At 41.9% G+C, this 22,361-nt stretch overlaps 1 protein-coding gene and 1 non-coding gene across 5 annotated transcripts in view; one reads left to right on the top strand and one right to left on the bottom strand.

The window, feature by feature from the left end:
- The window catches only part of NLRP7 (NLR family pyrin domain containing 7), a 61,876-nt gene extending 42,479 nt beyond the window's left edge, over positions 1 to 19,397 (bottom strand). For all 4 annotated transcript variants that reach the window (XR_003430926.1, XM_027097319.1, XM_027097318.1 and 1 more), the window contains exons 1-6: positions 17,858 to 19,397; positions 16,283 to 16,453; positions 5,265 to 5,435; positions 2,889 to 3,059; positions 2,412 to 2,582; positions 687 to 854 (exon numbers count right to left, since the gene is read on the bottom strand). Coding sequence is in view for 3 of the 4 variants with exons in the window: in XM_027097319.1 (XP_026953120.1) it covers positions 687 to 854; positions 2,412 to 2,582; positions 2,889 to 3,059; positions 5,265 to 5,435; positions 16,283 to 16,453; positions 17,858 to 19,296 (2,291 nt within the window). In the remaining variant the exon portion in view is untranslated. The remainder of the gene's footprint in view (positions 1 to 686; positions 855 to 2,411; positions 2,583 to 2,888; positions 3,060 to 5,264; positions 5,436 to 16,282; positions 16,454 to 17,857) is intronic.
- LOC113615285 (U6 spliceosomal RNA) lies at positions 6,734 to 6,838 on the top strand. The gene has a single exon (XR_003430954.1). It is a non-coding gene; the product is annotated as a U6 spliceosomal RNA (small nuclear RNA).
- Positions 19,398 to 22,361: the final 2,964 nt, after the last annotated feature.

Below are 22,361 nucleotides of genomic sequence, written 5' to 3'. Positions count from 1 at the left end.
CCATCTGTGGATACCATGGATTTTCCTCTCCAACTTCTACTTCAGAGGAGCTCAGACTTGACTGAGTATTAGAACCAACCAGAATATCCTTAAAAATTCTGCTACCTGGGCTCCACTTCCTCCAAGATAGAGTTCATCTGGGGGAAGCATGACCATCAAGAATTTTAAGTTCCCCAGGTACAGCCAAGACGCCAGGATAGTAAACAAAACCACCGTATATCCTAGCGTGCTCTCTGCTCAAGGCTCAGGAAGTCTTTACATTTATACAACCCAGATTCTCTTCCCAGTAGGCTTCTGGTTGCAAAGCAGGTTGCGTCAATGAGATACCTTTGACAGACTTGGAAGAGAGAAGTGATTCAAAGCTCGCCATCCTGTTGGGGCCACTGCCTATCCTGAGGGTGGTATCCATCTACGGTTCCCCGGGTATTGAACTGGGGTAGGCCCACTGTGTCCTGATCACTGGACCCCACCAGACGCAGTGTGATCCTGAGGTCTACTTCACTGGAGGCTATTCCCACTTAAAACCACTCCCTCTGGCCCTCTGATCAACTTTGTAAACACCCAGTTACCTGTATTCAATTTCTCTCCTAAAACTGGACAAAGTGAAACTATCGCAGTTTGTATTCCAAAATCTCCGAAAGATTAAATATTTCCAAAACATCTTTAAAATGAAGAAAGCAACTTACCCTAGACATTTCAGGTTACAGTTTGGTTTCTTCAAAGCTTCACAGAGAAAGCACAATCCAGTGGCTATGGGGTTGAAACCCAGGTCCAAGTCTGTTAGGCTGGAGTCTCCTTGGAGAAGCTTTGAGATGTATTTGCAGCCATGTCTGTTTATGTTGCAATGACACAACCTACAATTATAGTCATATGAAGAGAAGTCTATTATCCCTCTGTGACACACATCCTGTGAAATGGCTGTTACTTCCAGCATCACTTACATGCTACCTTGAGCCATATGCTTTCAGGTAGGCTACATAAAAACATAAAACACATGGAATGATGATTACATTATGTCTACTCTGCCTAGATGGTAGAGTGTTAAACTGGCCTCTGTCTGCCACCTTTTATTACGGAGAAACAGACACGCATCTCCTAAGATACAGGTTTTCCTAGCATGATAGCATATCACATAGGTGAAGGGCTCTGGATTCAGACAGACCTGAGACTGGATCTGAGGCCTCACTTATTTTCTGCACGGTTAGGTCATTGGGATTCCATCCTCCCTGTCTTATGTTTTATTTCAAGTCCTGTATTTAATTGTCCCAGCATAACTGTGGTACATCAAATGCACGACATTCATGATACGAGTGGCTATGTCTCTAATTTAAACACTGCAGACTCCTCCAAGCTTAGACCCCTACAACGCCTCCTGACCATAGAGAAGGATGTTCCCATGGTACAGTTAGGCAGGTGGACCTGCAATCATCCCTAAAAAGCCTTGTGCCCCACGTACGGCATAACAGCGACAGAGGCTGTAGAGCCTGAAGTGACATGACAAACAGCAGGTGGATGATAACTGGACCAAAAGATGCCATGCTTTGTATGATGTGACACCCGAAAACCATACTTGAATCTAGGGCGCTTGGGGAGAGAAGTTAAAACAAAATCTAAAATTAAGTTTTGACAGCCTACAAACTGGAGGTTTGGTCAAACATTGCCTTTATGTATTTCAGGTAATGATCATTGATACCTCAGTTTATAGAGGGGGCTTCATACCCACTACACAGATGTGACCATAGGCAAACAAAGTGGCTAAACTTTGGTTTTCTAATTAGCTAATTGGCAAAATTGAAACAAAGGTAACTATTGCTTGTGGTTGTAAGGACTAAAAAGTCTCAAAATTTAGTAGAGTACCTGATACACAATAAGCGCTTATAAGCATCAGATGTTTGTTGTTGTTTAGATGCCTAAATCAACTCTGTAAACCACAGCAGTCTATGTAGTGACATCATATGGAAAATTGTATATTCTTCTAATGAATACCGTCGAAGCAGAAATATGACCTTCTCCTTTTCTCTCTCTGCGACTATAAATTGAATACCTGGCTTCCTCTCCGGTCTTGAACCCTACTATATAACTCAATCCACTCCCATCTGCTGGAAGATGTCATGTGAATTTTCAGAAAATACACAGAACATCGGACCTGAGAACCAGCTGCTTATCTCAAATTCTCAGAATAGGGAGAGGCTGGAAGGTCAACCTTACTCTTAAAAGACATGCAAACATTAACATCTGTTTCTAACTGTTCTTTCCCTAATTTCCACCAGAATCTTGCTGGTTTCATTCAAGTGGAATTAAGTACTCTTGTTTCTGTCCTACCTGAATCCAGGTGTGTGAATGTACATACAATATACACACATGCACACACACATACACACACACACACACACAAGCCAGCAGGGACTTACACCAAGGTCTGTAGTTGACATTCGGGGTAACTCAAGCCCTCACACAGAATTTTCACCCCGCCAACGCCAAGGTTGTTTTTGGCCAAGCACAGGTGGGTCAGCCTCTGGTTGACAATCAAAGCAGAAGACAGCTCCTCGCAACAGGCTTCTGTAAGGTGACAGTTTTCCAACCTGCAAAAGCACCACATAAGTGGTAAGACATTTCCAAAGTCCAAACTTCCCAGCTGACAGCCCTTAATGCAAGTCCCCACCCTCTCTATCCTGTGCTAGCGATCAAAGCCTGAAGGACCAGAAATGAGACAAGGGCAAGCAAAAATGCATGCCTCATCTACCTGGGACCAAAATGGGCACCAGGGGTCTCCATCTGTAAGAGGTCCCATAGGGTTTGCCCTGTAAGTCTGGTCTTCCCACTGCTCTTCTCTGTGTGGCCCCAGACCTAAAATGAAGATGTTTCATGGGAAGAGAGGAGAGACTTACGACAATTTCTGCAGGAAACACATTGGGTGTCTCAGAGTCGAACACAGCAACTTGACACCCTCATCCGGAAACTCACTGGCTGTGAGATCCAGGCATTTCAGGGACTGGTTGATTTTGAGGGCCGAGGAGAAATCAGCCCACCGCTGAGGGGTGTCAGAACAAGAACCCAACCTGCGGGATAAATGGGGGAAAGTCATTCTTCTGGGAGGACAAAGAGACCCTGTCAGCTAATTATGCTTGGAGACTGTATCCTTGATTCTCGTGTCATTCTACTCCAACATGCGTCAAACCCTGGCCTGAACTATTAGAGAACTGATCTCCTTTGCTTCTTCAAGTATCTCTGTGGCCATTTGATCATCATCCAGCCTCACCTCTAAGAGGAAAATAAAAATCAGTAAAACAATTCTGTGTGAAGTTTCACCAACATGGCCTATTTCTCAAACCCCACTTTTTATATCACTTTCCCTGACCTGAGTCTACCCCAATCCCACTTAAATTTAAATGTGATTCTATTGAAAAAAAAATTTGATGCCTGGGGACTTCCCTGATGGTCCACTGGTTAAGACTTTGCCTTCCAATGCAGACGGTGCGGGTTCGATCCCTGGTCGGGGAGCTAAGATCCCACATGCCTCGGGGCCAAAAAACCAAAACATAAAACAGAAGCAATATTGTAACAAATTCAATAAAGACTTTTAAAATGGTCCACATCAAAAAAAAAATCTTTTTTAAAAAAATTGATGCCTGAAACTCAAAAAGTTCCATTTCATAAGTTATTAGTAGGGAATATGTTAATTAAAACAAGGAGATACAATTTGACACTTAGGCAGCCATGTCCCAAGTTTGAGTTTGGGTTGCAAGAACAAGAACAACTGCAAACTCCTTCTGTTGACGGAAGTACGAATGTGGTACAGCTACTTTAGAGAACGTTGAGGCAATCCATTATACTGGGTTGGAAACTCAGCTGCTCTTGTAGACACAAATCAGAGTACAGGACTCCAGGACAAGCTTGTTTGAATAATGGCTCTGCCCCTAATGTTCAAAATATTCACCAGTTAGTTAAACTTTTTAATATTCTTTTTTCCCTCCATCTGTTCTTTGGGGAGAGAGGATACTGTGCGCCAGGCAAATAAAGGATATAATCAATCCATATACTCTACCTATTAGAATGTACGTCATAAGCAAAACTGGAGTTCTTAAAATCAGTACCTTTCTTCCCTCAAAGCTTAACCTATAACAAGGACATTATAAGTTTACGTCATTTCAATACAAGGTAGAATGTAAAGTGCCTCAAATCAATGAGCAAAAAACAGGAGATTCTGCACCAGCCATTTGTCACTCTGGAGCTTCGGTATATCCACTGAGAAACGTCATTTATCACAACTTCAGAGTAAACATTTACTTTTATACTATGTCAACTAGTAAACATCTTTGCCACAAATTATGAAGTATAATTTCCTCAAGAATTTCAAAACGCATGTTTTCTATAAATTTGAGATTTTATAAAACACACCAACACTAAATCTAAGTCTGTAATCTGATTTTTTTAATATCATGCTTCAAACGTGTACTTTCAATTGTTATTTCACTACCCACATTTCTCAAGACTCTTTTGCGTCAACTCTACTTGTTTGAATAAAAATCTAAAGAAACAAACAAACAAAAACACACTTCAGAGTAACAGATGCTTTTTCTAATTTAATGAAAGACAGCACCATCAGGAATCATCCGTAATGGTAAGAGCTGACAGTTGTGCCTGGTGCCTATGCAAAGCAGTCCACATCCCATGTTTCATTCAATCCTCAAAACCCCATATCATGGATGAGGGGACAGCTCAACATGATACAGGTCACAAAGGTCAAAGCAAGGTTCCCAAATCCAAAAACCTGTGTCACTAGCCAGTACCTCACGTTGTTACTCAACTAAGTTGGGGGGGGGGAATGGCACCCTAACGACGGGTGATGATAATCAGAGCACTCGTTACGAGATCTCATTGAGGATAAGGGAATCTGTCAAACCAGTGAGCTACCAGGAACCAGAACACTCGATGTTTCTACAGCATCACTGAGTGACCAATTAAGGCTGACGGCTACTCTGAATCACAACAGGTAGGTAACATGCAACCTGAGATGCCATGTCCCTAAGCTAGAAGATGACACAAAATTCTGAGTGTTTCCTTGCATTCAGGACTCATCATTCAATGCAGAAGGCTAGCTGGCTGGGGAAAGACTATAGGCTGACATGCCATCCATATTCTATGTGAGAATATGTTCCTCTGTTTAACGTGGTACCCAATCAGAGTGGCCACCCTCTTCTTTCTTGTTTACAGAGCTCACAGCATCCTTCCCATGCTGAGAACAGCAATGACAGGAGACCTACTTCAGATACTGCAGGTTACATCTTGGATGTTTCAGGATCTCACACAACAGCAGCAACAGCATCTCATCACCGTGGACACTGCCTTCCAGAACCAGATGTGTCAGAGTCTTCTTCCCAATGAAAGCCAGACAGAAGTCCCGATAAGCATCGGCAGGGGAGACGTTCTTAATCCTAGGGAAAATAAAAAGAAGGGATTCAGTCCATCCTGAGTGCTGTAGATGGTTGGTGCCGAGAACACACAGTGGGATGAGAAGTCACAAGTCAAGACAAGGGTGGCGAGCTGGTCTGGTAAGCTGAACTGAAGGACGAGTCAACCGAGCGATAGCTGGATAGAGGAGGACAGACTACCAACAGATGTAGTATGTGGTGATGGGAAGGAGGCTGGAATTGGATGGCAAAGGGCTTGATACACCCTTGTCTTTGCTCACGCCGATCTTCAGAGAAAATATCCCCATCCTTATTTTTTGTATTGGGGTGACACATTTTGCTCCCCTACAAAATGTCCCTATGATGTGAATATTATTTCACGGTGAAAACAATCAAGGCTGAAAATGCTCAGGAAGAGACTTTGACCTTTCCCCTAACTTCCTGAATAATTTAGATAGAGAGACTGTTACAGGAATAGAGCTATCACCAGAGATCTCTGCAAAGAATATGGGCTAGGTGTGGTAGGGTCAACTCTTAGAGATCAGAGCACACCCTGTGTCCCATTGTCTCTGCAAGTCCCAGCAAACATTTGTTTAGCAAACATTTGCTTTTCCATCCCCATGTGAATTGCCTTCCTCTCCTCTGAAGTCTCAAACAACTACCCCCAACATCCTCTATCATCTTTAGCTGAAGGTAGTATTTAATGTGAAGATTTCAGCCATTGGGGTACTCGCTCAATTTTTCTGGGTCTCTCCCATGTACACATGCTATTAAATGTTTGATTTTCTCCTGTTAATCTGTCTCATGTCAAATTCACTTTTACACCAGCCAGAACCTAGAAGTATAGAGAAAATTTTCTTCCTCTCAGACAACATTTTATCCTTTTATTTCTTTCAACATTCAGTTCATATACAACTTTCTCTCCTCCTCAATGCCTGACTTTTTCCAGTAAGAATAAATCACTTCCTACTTTATCCCCATGTAGTCATTTGCGTTTCCACAAAGCAGTTTTCATTTAGGCTACAGTAAGTTGTGGTTTATAAGTTAGCAAATAAATTACAGACTCCTTAAAAGTAAGTACCATTAAGAGCCGTTGGGCTTCCCTGGTAGCGCAGTGGTTGAGAGTCTGCCTGCCAATGCAGGGGACACGGGTTCGTGCCCCGGTCCGGGAAGATCCCACATGCCGCGGAGCCACTGGGCCCATGAGCCATGGCCTCTGAGCCTGTGCGTCTGGAGTCTGTGCTCCGCAACGGGAGAGGCCACAACAGTGAGAGGCCCGCGTACCGCAAAAAAAAAAAAAAAAAAAAAAAGAGTTGTTTGATGTTCACTTCAGTAGTACCTATACTAAAATTGGAACGATACAGAGAAGATTAGCATAACCCCGGTGCAAGGATGACAAGCAAATTTGTGAAGCATTCCATATTTTTCATAAAAACCAAACAGAGAACACAAGTATAATACAAAAGAAAATCAAACCACAAAAGGAAAGACAAAAAGAAAAAGGAAGGGACAAAGAAGAAATACAAAATCAATGGGAAAACAAGGTTTAAAATGGCAATAAATACAAATCTATTAATAATTACCTTAAATGTCAAGGGACTAAACATTCCAATCAAAAACACAGAGTGGGGGCTTCCCTGATGGCTCAGCGGTTAAGAATTCGCCTGCCAATACAGGGGACACGGGTTCAAGCCCTGGTCTAGGAGCATCCCACATGCCGTGGAGCAACTAAGCCCATGCGCCACAACTACTAAGCCTGTGCTCTAGAGCCCGTGAGCCACAACTACTGAGCCCACATGCCACAATTACTGAAGCCCACACTCTGCAACAAGAGAAACCACCGCAATGAGAAGCCCGCACGCAGCAACAAGGACCCAACGCAGCCAAAAATAAATTAATTTTTTTAAAAAAGATAACTATCCTTTAAAAAAAAAAAACACAGAGTGGCAGATTGGATGAAAACAAGAGCCTACAATATACTGCCTATGAGAGACCCACTTAAGGGCAAAGGACATACATAGATTCAAAGTGAGGGGATGGAAAAAGATATTTCATGCAAACAGAAATGACAAGAAAGCAAGGGTAGCAGTACTCAGACAAAACAGACTTTAAAACAAAGGCTATAAAGAAAGATAAAGGACACTATATAATGATAAAAGGATCATTGCAAGAAAAAGCTATTATACTCATCAACGTATGTGTACCCAATATAGGAGTGCCCAAATACATACAACAAACAGTAACAGACATAAAGGGAGAAATTGACGGGAATACAATAACAGTAGGAGACTTTAACACCACAGTGACATCAATGGACAGATTTTCTAGACAGAGAATCAATAAAGCAACAGAGATCCTAAATGATACAATAGAAGAGTTAGACTTAATTGACATTTTCAGTACATTACATCCCCCTCCCCCAAAAAACAGAATACACATTCTTTTCAAGTACACATGGAACAGTCTCTAGGATTGACCACATACTAGGGCACAAAAGAAGCCAACACATTTAAGAGTATAGAAATTATTTCAAGCATCTTTTCTGACCACAAAGGCATGAAAGTAGAAATCAACAACAGAAAAAGAAACAAGAAAAAACAATTACGTGGAGAATAAACAAGTTGCTACTAAAAAAACCAATTGGTCAATGATGAAATCAAAGAAGAAATTTTAAAATACCTGAGACAAATGACAGTGAAAACAACCCTGCAAGGGCTTCCCTGGTGGCGCAGTGGTTGAGAGTCCGCCTGCTGGTGCAGGGGACACGGGTTCGTGCCCCAGTCCAGGAAGATCCCACATGCCGCGGAGCGGCTAGGCCCGTGAGCCATGGCTGCTGAGCCTGCGTGTCCGGAGCCTGTGCTCCGCAACGGGAGAGGCCACAACAGTGAGAGGCCCGCGTACCGCAAAAAAAAAAAAAAAACCTGCAAAATCTATGGCACACAGCAAAAGCAGTTCTTAGAGGGAAGTTCATAGTGATACAGGCCTTCAAGAAACAAGCTAAATCTAAAATAAACAACCTAACCCACCACCTAAAAGAATTAGAAAAAAAGAACAAAACCTAACCTAAAATCAGCAGAAGGAAGGAAATAAAGATCAGAGAGAAAATAAATTAAATAGAGATTAAAAATAGAAAAAAATCAATAAAACCAAGAGTTGGTTCTCTGAAGGAGTAAACAACATTGACAAACCTCTGGCCAGGCTTAACAAGAAGAAAAGAGAAGACCCAAATAAACAAAAGAAATGAAACATGAGAAATCACAACTGATACTGCAGAAATACAAAACAACATAAGAGAATGCTAGGAACAATTGTATGCCAACAAATTTGATAACCTAGAAGAAACAGACAAGTTTCTAGAAACATACAGCCCACCAAAACTGAATCAAAAAGAAATAGATAATTTGAACAAACTGATCACTAGAAGTGAAATAGAATTCATAATTTTTAAAACTCCCTACAAACACAAGTCCATGACCAGATGGCTCCACAGGTGAATTCTACCGAACAAACGAAGAACTTATACCGATCCTTCTCAAACTCTTCCAAAAGAATGAAGAGGAAGGAACACTCCCAAAGACATTCTATGAAGCCACAATCACCCTGATACCAAAACCAGACAAAGACACCACCAAAAAAAAGAAAATGACAGGCCAATATCTTTGATGAATATGGATGCAAACATTCTCAAAATATTAGCAAACCAAATCCAACAACAGATAAAAAAGGTCATACACCACAACCAAGTTAAATTCATCCCAGGGTCACAAGGATCATTCAACATATGCAAAATCAATGTGATACACCACATCAACAAAAGAAAAGACAAAAAACACATAATCGTCTCAATAGATGCAGAAAAAGCATTTGATAAAATTCAACACCCGTTCATGATAAAAACTTACAAAAGTGGGTATAGAGGGAACATCTCAACATAATAAAAGCTATTTATAACAAACCCACAGTCAATATAATACTCAATGGTGAAAAGCTGAAACCCTTTCCACTAAAATCTGAAACAAGAATAGGATGCCCACTCTCACTTCTATTCAACATAGTATTGGGAGTCCTAGCCACAGAAATCAGACAAGAAAAAGAAATAAAAGTAATCCACATTGGAAGGGAAGAGGTAAAATTGTCACTACATGAGGATGACATACTATATATAAAAAAAACCCTAAAGACTCCACACAAAAACTACTAGAACTGATCAACAAATTCAGCAAGGTAGCATGATACAAGATTAACATACAGAAATCGGTTGCATTTTTTTACACTAACAATGAAATGTAAACAAATGTAAACAAACAATCCCTTTTTAAATCACATTTAAAAAGTAAAATACTTAGAAATAAACCTCACCAAGGAGGTGAAAGACATATATGCTGAGATCTACAAAACATTAATAAAGGAAACTGAAGACGATTCAAAGAAATGGAAAGATACCCCATGCTCTTGGATTTGAAGAATTAATATAGCTAAATTGGCCATACTACCCAAAGCAATCTACAGATTCAATGCGATCACTATCAAATTATCCATGACACTTTTCACAGAATTAGAACAAATAATCCTAAAATTTATGCAGAACCACAAAAGACCCAGAATTTCCAGAGCAATCCTGAGGAAAAAGAAAAATCAGGAGGCATAACCATCCCAGACTTCAGACAATACTACAAAGCTACAGTAATCAAAATAGCATGGTACGGGCACAAAAAAACAGACATATACACAAAGAAAGAAAACTACAAGCCAATATCACTGATGAACATAGATGCAAAAATCCTCAACAAAATACTAGCAAACAGAATCCAACAGCACATGAAAAGGATTATACACCATGATCAAGTGGGGTTTATTCCAGGAATGCAAGGATTCTTCAATATACGCAAATCAATCAACGTGATACACCATATTAACAAATTGAAGGAGAAAAACCATATGATCATCTCAATAGATGCAGAGAAAGCTTTCAACAAAATTCAACACCCATTTATGATCAAAACCCCACAGAAAGTAGGCATAGAGGGAACTTTCCTCAACATAATAAAGGCCATGTATGACAAACCCACAGCGAACATCGTCCTCAATGGTGAAAAACTGAAACCATTTCCACTAAGATCAGGAACGACACAAGGTTGCCCACTCTCACCACTCTTATTCAACATAGTTTTGGAAGTTCTAGCCACAGCAATCAGAGAAGAAAAAGAAATAAAAGGAATCCAAATTGGAAAAGAATAAGTAAAGCTGTCACTGTTTGCAGATGACATGATACTATACATAGAGAATCCTAAAGATGCTACCAGAAAACTACTAGAGCTAATCAGTGAATTTGGTAAAGTAGCAGGATACAAAATTAATGCACAGAAATCTCTGGCATTCTTACACACAAATGATGAAAAATCTGAAAGTGAAATTAAGGAAACACTCCCATTTACCACTGCAGCAAAAAGAATAAAATATCTAGGAATAAACCTACCTAAGGAGACAAAAGACCTGTATGCAGAAAATTATAAGACACTGATGAAAGAAATTAAAGATGATACAAATAGATGGAGAGATATACCATGTTCTTGGATTGGAAGAATCAACATTGTGAAAATGGCTCTACTACCCAAAGCAATCTACAGATTCAATGCAATCCCTATCAAACTGCCACTGGCATTTTTTACAGAACTAGAACAAAAAATTTCACAATTTGTATGGAAATGCAAAAGACCCCGAATAGCCAAAGCAATCTTGAGAACGAGAAATGGAGCTGGAGGAATCAGGCTCCCTGACTTCAGACTACACTACAAAGCTACAGTAATCAAGACAGTATGGTACTGGCACAAAAACAGAAATATAGATCAATGGAACAGGACAGAAAGCCCAGAGATAAACCCATGCACATATGGTCACCTTATCTTTGATAAAGGAGGCAAGAATATACAGTGGAGAAAAGACAGCCTCTTCAATAAGTTGTGCTGGGAAAACTGGATAGGTACATGTAAAAGTATGAAATTAGAACACTCCCTAACACCATACACAAAAATAAAATCAAAATGGATTTTTAAAAAAATGGATTAAAGGCCTAAATGTAAGGCCAGACACTATAAAACTCTTAGAGGAAAACATAGGCAGAACACTCTGTGACATAAATCACAGCAAGATCCTTTTTGACCCACCTCCTAGAGAAATGGAAATAAAAGCAAAAATAAACAAATGGGACCTAATGAAACTTAAAAGCTTTTGCACAGCAAAGGAAACCATAAACAAGACCAAGACAACCCTCAGAATGGGAGAAAATATTTGCAAATAAAGCAACTGACAAAGGATTAATCTCAAAAATATACAAGCAGTTCATGCAGCTCAATAACAAAAGAACAAACAACCCAATCCAAAAATGGGCAGAAGACCTAAATAGATAGGAACAAACAGACATAAAGGATAGATAGGGAGGGAGGGAGATGCAAGAGGGAAGAGATATGGGAACATATGTATATGTATAACTGATTCACTTTGTTGTAAAGCAGAAACTAACACACCATTGTAAAGCAATTATACTCCAATAAAGATGTTAAAAAAAAACCAGACATATAGATCATTGGAACAGAATAGAAAGCCCAGAAATAAACCCATATACCTACAGTCAATCTTCAACAAAGGAGGCAAGAATATACAATGGGAAAAAGTCTCTTCAGCAAATGGTGTTGGAAAAATTCGACAGCTGCATGCAAACCAATGAAGTTAGAACACACCCACACACCATACACAAAAAAACTCAAAATGGTTTAAAGACATGAACGTAAGACATGACACCATAAAACTCCTAGAAGAGAACATAGGCAAAACATACTGACATAAATCATACCAACATTTTCTTTGATCAGTCTCCCAAGGCAATAAAAATAAAAGCAAAAATAAGCAAATGAGACCTAATCAAACTTACAAGCTTTTGCACAGCAAAGGAAACCATAAACAAAATGAAAAGACAACCTACAGAATGGGAGAAAATACTTGCAAACAATACGACCAACAAGGGCTTAATTTCCAAAGTACACAACTCATACAACTCAATAAACAACAACAACAAAAACAACCCAATTGATAAATGGACAGAAAACCTAAATAGACATTTGTGCAAAGAAGATATACAGGGCTTCCCTGGTGGCCCAGTGGTTGAGAGTCCGCCTGCCAATGCAGGGGACACGGGTTCATGCCCCGGCCCGGGAAGATCTCACATGCCGTGGAGCGGTTGGGCCCGTGAGCCATGGCCGCTGAGCCTGCGCGTCCGGAGCCTGTGCTCCACAACGGGAGAGGCCACAACAATAAGAGGCCCACATACCGCAAAAAAAAAAAAAAAAAAAAAAAAAGACATACAGATGGCCAATACACACATGAAAAGATGCTCATCATCGCTAATTATTAGAGAAATGCAAATCAAAGCTATAGTGAGGTACCACTTCACACCGGTCAGAATGGCCTTCATTAAAAAGTCTACAAATAACAAATGCTGGAGGAGGTGTGGAGAAAAGGGAACCCTCCTACACTGTTGGTGGGAATGTAAATTGGTGCAGTCACTATGGAAAACAGTATGGAAGGTCCTTAAAAAACTAAAAATAGAGTTACCACATGATGCAGCAATCCCATTCCAGGACATATATCCAGACAAAACTATAGTTCAAAAAGATACATGCACCCCTGTGTTCATAACAGCACTATTTACAATAGCAAAGACAGGGAAACAACCTAAATGTCCATCAACAGATGAATGGGTAAAGAACTTGCGGTATATATACAATGGAAAACTACTCAGCCATAAAAAAGAATGAAATAATGCTATTTGCAGCCACACAGATGGACCTAGAGATTATTACGCTAAGTGAAGTAAGCCAAGCAGAGAAAGACCAATACCGTATGATGCCACTTATATGTGCAACCTAAAATATGACACAGACGAACATATTTACGAAACAGAAACAGAGACATAGAGAACAGACTGGTGGTTGCCAAAGAGGAGGGGCGGTGGGAGAGGGAAGAACTGGGAGTTTGGGATTAGCAGATGCAAACTATTTATATATAGGATAAACAACAAGGTCCTACTGTATAGCAGAGGAAACCATACTCAATATCCTGTAATAAACCATAATGGAAAAGAATATGAAAAAGAATATATATGTATAACTGAATCACTTTGTTGGACACAAGAAATTAACACAATGTTGTAAATCAACTGTACAATAAAATTTTTTTTAAAAAGCGTTGTTTGTTTTTTATTTTCCTGTCATCTAGCATGACTGTAGGATTTTAACTGGGATTTGAATAAATCTTAAGTGGAACCTAACTTTCTCTAATCAAACTCTGGGCTTCAAGAAACATTTCAGTGTTTAAAAAAGATTTTCCCAGCACCTAACTGTGCCACCTTCTTGAGAATAAGACTCTGTCAACCTCATGTTATACAATAATGAAGCTAGCTCATAAGTTTTCCTGTGTAGACAATAGGAAATAACTGGGGAAAGGACTTTTGTCAGGGCCTCTTTTTAAAGCATGCTTAATCCACCCTAATTTGAGGGGGGGGGGGAAATCAACATCTGGATTACTGCCTCTTCCTCTACAATCTTACTTCAGATCTTCATTTTCGTTTTTGTTTTTAGAGCTTCTTAACCTGTTTTTTTTAATATAAATTTATTTATTTATTATTTATTTATTTATGGCTGTGTTGGGTCTTCATTGCTGCGCACAGGCTTTCTCTAGTTGCGACGAGCGGGGCTACTCTTCATTGAGGTGTGCGGGCTTCTCACTGCGGTGGCTTCTCTTGCTGCAGAGCGTGGGCTCTAGGCCCGCGGGCTCAGTAGTTGTGGCGCACGGGCTTAGTTGCTCTGTGGCATGTGGGATCTTCCTGGACCAGGGATCGAACCCATGTCGCCTGCGTTGGCAGGAAGATTCTTAACCACTGTGGCACCAGGAAAGTCCTCTTAATCTGTTTTTATCTAGTACCTCCAAACCTGGCAATCCACCCCCACACACACACTATGAAATACTTTTCTCCATAAACAAGCATTTGGTCTTATAACCCTCAACGCTTCACTTTTAGATAATGAACATTCCCTGTGGCTCATTCAGAAGTTCAAAATTAAATTTCAGCACAGAGAGAGCCAGAATAAGGGAGATGCTACTGTTCAAAGCTCCTGCCTAAAGGGTCCTAAACTCTTAGTGGAAAAAATTAAATGTACCTCCTAGTTTTTATCCTCTCATGCACACCTTATAAAACCAGAACAATGTAAACTTTTCAAAGTCATACAGAAGAAATTGCCACCTTTGCTGCCACCAACCTGTGTTAGATTTTTGTGGCCTTGTACACACAAGTCCTATGGCATTCTGAGATGAACCAGATACATGTCACCTGACATCAGCAGGTACAATCAGCTGACGTTCGGCATAGCAATTTGTCCAAGGAAATAACACAACCTTTCCAGTGGCTTAATTAAGCCTTCTAAGGTATGTTGGTTTGGGGGAAGTTTCAATGTATCTGTGTAATTTTAAACCTAACTTACAAAGTTTATCCCCTGAATATGTGCTGTGTTTTCCTTTTGTTTGTTTGTTTTTTCCTTTGGGGACTGGGGGACTAGACAGCTACGTGTAAAAGAATGAAACCAGACTATTTCCTCACACCATATACAAAAATAAACTCAAAATGGATTAAAGATTTAAACTTAAGATCTGAAACCATAAAACTCCAAGAAGAAAACACGCAGTACTCTTTGACGTTGCTCTTAGAAATATTTTTTTGCATCTGTATATTCAGGCAAGGAAACCAAAACAGAAAACAAATGGGACTACAAACTGAAAAGCTTTTGCAAAGTGAAGGAAACCAACAAAACAAAAAGGCAATCTACTGAATAGGAGAAGATATTTGCAAAACAATATATCCAGTAAGGGGTTAATATCCCAAATAGAACTCATACAGATTAATATCAAAAAATAAACAATCCAATTAAAAATGGGTGGAGGGGGCTTCCCTGGTGGCGCAGTGGTTGAGAGTCCGCCTGCCAATGCAGGGCACGCGGGTTCGTACCCCGGTCTGGGAAGATCCCACATGCCGCGGAGCAGCTGGGCCCATGAGCCATGGCCACTGAGCCTGCACGTCCAGAGCCTGTGCTCCGCAATGGGAGAGGCCACAGCAGTGAGAGGCCCGCATACCGCAAAAAAAAAATAAAAATAAAAATAAATTAAAAATAAAAATGGGTGGAGGATCTAAACAGGCATTGTTCGGAAGGAAACATACAGATAGCCAACAGAAAATCACATAAAAATAATGCTCAGCGTCACTAATTGGGGAAATGCCCATCAAAACCACAATGAGATATCACTTCACCTGACAGAATGGCTATCATCAAAAAGAACATGTGTTGGTTTAAAAGGATGTGCTAATAATCACCTGCCCAGGTGACCCACGTCTTAAGTTGCTTCTGCCACAACCTACTCTACTCAGACTAATTTCTCGATCCCATCCCACACATTAGTCATAAGGGCACCACTGCTTCATCAACACATTCTTACTCACATATTTGAAACTTTCCTCTCTGGAATATTTCCCCAATTCCCACCCAGTTCTCCTAACATGCATGTGGCTATATTTCCTATAGGCTGAGTTTTGAATACGCCCCACAGCAGATGTATGATAAAGGGTTAGTGTCCAAATTCCCGGCCAAATTTCATAAAGATGACTCCACATAATATGATTCTCCAACTAGACACATTTACGGCTAGCAACCATTTCATTTCTTTGCACTCTGAGCACCTGGCTGGTCAGAGCCTGGTTGGGCATTCCAATACTGCTCCCACATTTAAAACACCTGGGGATCACCATTGCAAGATCAGCTGCTACTTACACGACTTTCTGGAGATGACAGGTGACATGGGTTATCTGCTCACAAAGAATCCTCACTGAGGACTGACTCAGAAAGCTTTCCCTCACATCCAGGAAGTTCAGGTTCTTGTTTGAACTGAACACAGAGCAGAGATCTGCCCAGAGGTGAAGAGAATGATGGTCGTGCTGTGACCTAGGAGAAAGGCATCGACAAGACCACCTATGAAAAGCACGTACAGGAAAATCAACAAGAACGGGTAGGCTGCACGGCCAAGAAAAGCATCAGCAAAATAAACATGAACCTACTAAATGGGAGAAAATGTCTGCATACTGTATGTCTGACAGGGGTTAGTAGCTAAATATATAAAGAACTCATACAACTCAACTCAACAGAAAAGAAAAACGATTGTAACACGTGGGCCGAGGACCGGAATAGACATTTGTCCAAAGATGACATACGAATGGACAACAGGGACATGAAAAATATTCAACATCACTAATCACCACGGAAACAGAAATCAAAACCACAGTGAGATACCACCTCACACCTGTAAGAATGACCATCATCAGAAAGACGAGGAACGGACTTCCCTGGTGGCGCAGTGGTTAAGAATCCGCCTGCCAATGCAAGGGACATGGGTTCAAGCCCTGGTCCGGGAAGATCCCACGTGCCAGGGAGAAACTAAGCCCGTGCGCCACAACAAGAGAAGCCACCGCAATGAGAAGCCCGCGCACTGCAATGGAGAGTAACCCCCCACTCGCCACAACTAGAGAAAGCCCGTGCGCAGCAACAAAGACCCAACGCAGCCAAAAAATAAATAAATAAGTACATTTATTTTATTTTTTAAAAAAGTGGTGAGCTGATCAAAAGGTACAAACACCCAGTTATAAGATAACTAAATCCTGGGAGGTAATGTACAGCATGGTGGCTATGTATTAAAACAAATGTTTTGAAAGAATTGGCAGGGAGGGAAGTTATATGAAATGTCTAGAGTGTCCTGAGCCCATCTGCCACACGGAAACTATAATACTACAGTATTGTACTCCAGTATTATAGTATTATAAACTATAATATAAATATAATAAATAATATAATAAAACTATATAATAAATAATATAATAAATGTAATAAAAATATAATATATATTGTAATTATAATATAATAATATAATATAATATATAATAAATATAATATATAATTATATATTACAATTATAATTATATTATATTATAATGTAATTATTATAATATGTAATATATAAAAATATTATATAATAAATATAATATAATTTATAATTATAAATTTATAATTTTATAATAAAAATATATAATAAATATAATATATAATATAATAAAACTATAATACTAAAACAAAGTAAGGTTCCAAAGCTCCCATTCCTAATCTGAACATCATGTTTCCCAACTTTAATGGTGAGTTGGCAGAAAGAAATTTCAGCCAGGCATCCCAGAGGATTCTGACCCTAAGCCATAGGGAGCAGTAGGGACTCTGTCCTCTTCCTAAAAGAGTGTGGGCTGAGGCTGAAGATGGGAGAACTCGTAACATTAAAAAATATATATATTTTTAATGGGTTCTTACCTCTCAACCTGAGCATCTGATTTCAACGTGGTATCATTCTCCAGGAATATCCTCTTTCCTACCTGCAGTGAAATTTTCTGCAAATTTTGACAATGTTTAAGGCAGAAAGAAGACTGCATCATTTCCAATGTACTTGTCAAGTGGATAGAGATCTCCGTGACGGCGGCCACTGCCTCCTCCACCAGCTCCTCCTCCTGAGATTCATAAAGACAATACAAAACCTCCTTCGTGTCCATGGTTGAGAAGGGTTTCTTCCCCTGGGGCATTGATCTGCATTTCAGTAACTGCTGCTTGACCTCCATGGATACCAGACAGCCAAAAGTCGTCTCCAGCTCCATGGCCCTTTCTTTGTTGGAGAGGCCAAACACGAAGTAGCCCACCTGGGTCAGGTTGGGGTTCTTCAGTCTTCCTTCCTTGGACAGCAGCTTCTGCACGTCCCCAGTGTGGCACCTGTGGCCACCCACGTCCTCCTTCTCCGTCTCCAAGACATAGAACATGGCGGCCAGGAACTGCTGGACGCTGAGGTGGATGAAAGAGTAGCAGGCCTCACAGCCTTTGCTCTTCCGGAGAATATTCTTGTCCAGGAAAGGATGGAGGGCAGACTCCTGTACCCCAAGTCTCCTGAGGTCTTCTCCATCGAACACAGATGTCTGTGTCCATATGCCCTCAGCGGCCAAGAGGCACACAGACTTCAGCGGAGCTTGGAGACAGTCACTGGGGCAGCTGCCGCGAGCTGCTGTGAACTGGCTGCAGAGAAAACGCAGGAACAGGGACGTGGTGGTCCGGCAGGTCAAGGCAGGGTCCTCCCCCCTCTCCATCTGCCGTTTCAGACACGTGCAGACAATCCAGCACACGGCAGGCGCTGAGCCCATGTGGAACAGAGCTGCGTTCTCCTTCATCAACTCGAAAGCTCGCAGGGCTTGCGTCTCCTCTGCGAAGTGTTTCAGGAAATACGCCTTCCTGTCCAGCTCCAAGAACCCCTCGATTTCTATGAAGAATGGCTGTTCAACCAAGAGCCGGAGCCCCCTCAGGGCCCCCGGGCGAGTGGTGATCACTAAAGTGGACCTGGGTAACATTCTTCTCTTCAGCAAACTCCCCAGGAGGACGGGCACTGGCTTCTGCTTCTTCCAGTCGCCGCATATGTCATGGATGAGCGCCCCCGAGGGGACTCTCAGCTCATCAAAGCCATCAACGACGAACAGGATTTTCCGTGCTTGGGTGAGGATCCCTGGAATGGCATCCTGCAAATCCGGCCCGTTCGCAGATATCAGCTCTGCAAAAGTGCACGCCCCCTTGTGGTTGAGGTCCTTGCAGCTGAGATAGAAGGCGGAATTGGATGTCTCCGCCTGGTCGTCCTGTGTCCAGTCCAGCATCAGCTGTTTGGCCACTGTGGTTTTCCCGACACCGGCAGGACCATGCAGCACCACTGTAAGTGGCATCGACTGTATGGACGTTTGGGGCTTCAAGTATGATATCAACTTTGGGCTTCTCTGGGTAATGTTGGGGAAACCACCATCATCTCCTGGCCAAAGTGTATTCTTCCAGATAGAAAATTTCTCCATCGTGTTTCTCTCTCTCCTCTTCACCTATATTGATCTGTAATGGGAGAGAATTGAGGTACCAGTGATTACACTTAGCTGGAAAATTCATACTGTAAAGGACCAGCGTCAGGGAGGAAGTGATGTTCCTCTACCCTTCTGGGCTCTTCTGGCTGGTCTAAGAATTAAATTGACATGAGATGGATTGACAAGAGAAAAAAACAAAATTTTAATAATATATACATGACCCAGGAACACTGAATTACTCACCAAAATGGCTGAATCCCTCACCTTAAATACCATCTCAGCTAAACAAAAGAAGGAAGATGTTGAAGGTAATGGTTTGGGATTTCAAAGGGGAGGAAGGAAATACACTTGGAAATGGAAAAGCAAATATTCGGTAGACAAAGGTTTGCTGGGCCAGCAGGAACCATGGGACCCAGAGTGCACTCTGGTCTCCAGATCCCGCTGAGTTTCCCCACCACCCTTAGCCCACGTTTTTTGCAGACATCTCTGGTGACAGCTCTGTTCCGGGAATAGGGTCTCTATCTAAAGTCTTAAGGTGGTTAAGAGGAAGTCAAAGTTTCTTCCTGAGTAGTTTGGGCCTCGATCATTTCAGCTTGAAATAATCTGCAGGCCAAAGAGACATTTTGGGGTGGTAAGTTTTGCTCCCCTACACCAGAAATGAGGAAGCAAGAAGAGGAAAATTACCACGCACACGACCGAACACCAAAGCTACGACTATAAGACAGTAGTTCCCTGGCGGTCCAGTGGCTAAGACTCCAATGCAGGGGGTGTGGGTTCGATCCCTGATAGGGGAACTCAGATCCTGCACGCTGCATGGCCAAAGGAAAAAAAAAAAAAAAGGGGTAGTAGTTCTCCACCTGCGTTTTCTAACCCCCAAGTCTCCTTTTGCCTCTTCCAATGATACCTAGCAGGGCCCTGTGGGGCTCCTGGGCACCAAGCCTTTCTGTGTCCCCCCATTTCTTGATCACAGGAAATAGCCTTCATTCAGCCTCCATGACCTTCCCTGGGTTCCAAGAAGCAGATTCAAGCAGTTGTTAATTAGGGGGAGGGAGGGGATGTGAGACCAGGGAGAAAGAGTCAAGGGAAACATTTGTGCAGCCTTGGGGCAAGGTCCTGGTTCCCCATCAAGGAATACATACAACAACATCTCTGAGCTGTTTTGCAGATACTGAAACCCCTCCAGGTGGGAGAAGTTAACAGTTAATGATGATATGCTGCCCAAAAGCAGGTACACCCCAGACCAGTTGTAACTTGAAGGTTGATGAAGCTGACTTCCACTTACCTCACTACCAACCAGTCAGAAGAAATGCCCATGAGCTGATCACGGCCTCTTTGAACCATTACTATAAAACTTCTCACTACCCTCTCCAAGGGGGTGGGGGGGGCACAGTTTTGAGGGCATGAGCCCGCTGTGGCCCCCTTTTGCCTGGCAAAGCAATAAAGCTATTCTTTTCTACTTCACTCAAAACTCTGTCTCCAAGATTTAATTCGGTATCGGGGTAGAGGCCAGATGCGGCTGCACTAGCTTTGAGTTGTCTATTCTTTGCACTGTGAACGCTTCGTTAAACCCACATGGGTGAAGGCTCGACCCACAGGGCTATCTGTGCTTCCTAGATTAGACGTTATTGTAGATAAAGAGAACTTTAAGTATTGAGTCTACTTTATTTTTATTATGGTAAAATACACAACATTTTTAACCACTTTAACGTGTACGGTTCAGTGGCATTGAAAACATGTCCAGAGCTATGCAACCCCATCACCACTATTTAGTTCGAAGACTTTCATCGCCCCAAACAGACACCCCACATGCATCAAGCATTCATTCCCCGTTTCCGCCCTCCCCAGGCCGTGGCCGTCAATCGCCTGCATTCTGTCCTGGTGCATTTATCCATTGGGCACATTTCACATATGTGGAATTATAAAATGTGGCCTTCTGTGTCTGGCTTCCTTCCCTTAGCATAATATGTGAGTTTCATAGAGACTCTACTGTTAAGTCTGTATTGCCTTCTTGGCTCATCCATCTTAAACTGTGACGTCAAAAGTAAACCCCGGGCTTCCCTGGTGGCGCAGTGGTTGACAGTCCGCCTGCCGATGCAGGGGACACGGGTTCGTGCCCGGGTCCGGGAGGATCCCACATGCCGCGGAGCGGCTGGGCCCGTGAGCCACGGCCGCTGAGCCTGCGCGTCCGGAGCCTGTGCTCCGCAACGGGAGAGACCACAATGGGGAGAGGCCCAAGTACCGAAAAATAAAAAGTAAACCCGAAGAATCCACACGCCATTAGAAGTGATTGAATTGCTCAGGTCTCTATGCTGGGGGGAGGAGTTACATACGTATACACCAAATACCTAAGAGTAAGTCTAGGATCACGCATCCCATCTCTCCCTTGAGAGCCACAAGTTTGTAATAAAAAAAAATGTTGGGGTTAGGACTCCGCGTTTTCACTGCCAAGGGCCTGTGTTCAATCCCTGGTCAGGGAACTAAGATCCCACAAGCTGCGCCGTGTGGCGCACCCCCCCCCCAAAAAAGAAAGAAAGAAAAGAAATCATCAGTAAATGGAGAAATAACATGCAGGAGTTGGCAGGCTCTGTATTACAGTATCCGTTCTTTCCAAGTTGTTCCACAGCTTCCATTGTAGGGGAGCAAAACTTGGTGCCCCAAAACGTCTCTGGAGCATGTGCGTTATCTCGAGCTGAAAACAATGGAGGCCCAAAAGACTCAGGAAGAAACTATGACTTTCCCCCTAACTTCCTAAAAAATTTTAGACAGAGGGTCTCTTCTTGGAATAGAGCTGCCACCAGAGGTATATGCAAAGAACACGAGCTAAGGGTGGCAGGGGAAACTCAGCAGCCTGGAGATCAGAGGCCACTCTACGTTCCTGCCTGGCCCAGCAAACACTTGTTTACCAAACATTTGCTTTTCAGTCTTCAGGTGAATTGCCT

The sequence above is a fragment of the Aethalodelphis obliquidens genome, unplaced genomic scaffold (genome assembly GCF_003676395.1).
Source record: "Aethalodelphis obliquidens isolate GAN/ISIS:26980383/991018 unplaced genomic scaffold, ASM367639v1 scaffold113, whole genome shotgun sequence".
In the NCBI taxonomy this organism is placed as follows: domain Eukaryota; kingdom Metazoa; phylum Chordata; class Mammalia; order Artiodactyla; family Delphinidae; genus Aethalodelphis; species Aethalodelphis obliquidens.
The sequence above is the reverse complement of the archived record's forward strand: the minus strand, read 5'-3'. Positions and strand labels throughout refer to the sequence as shown.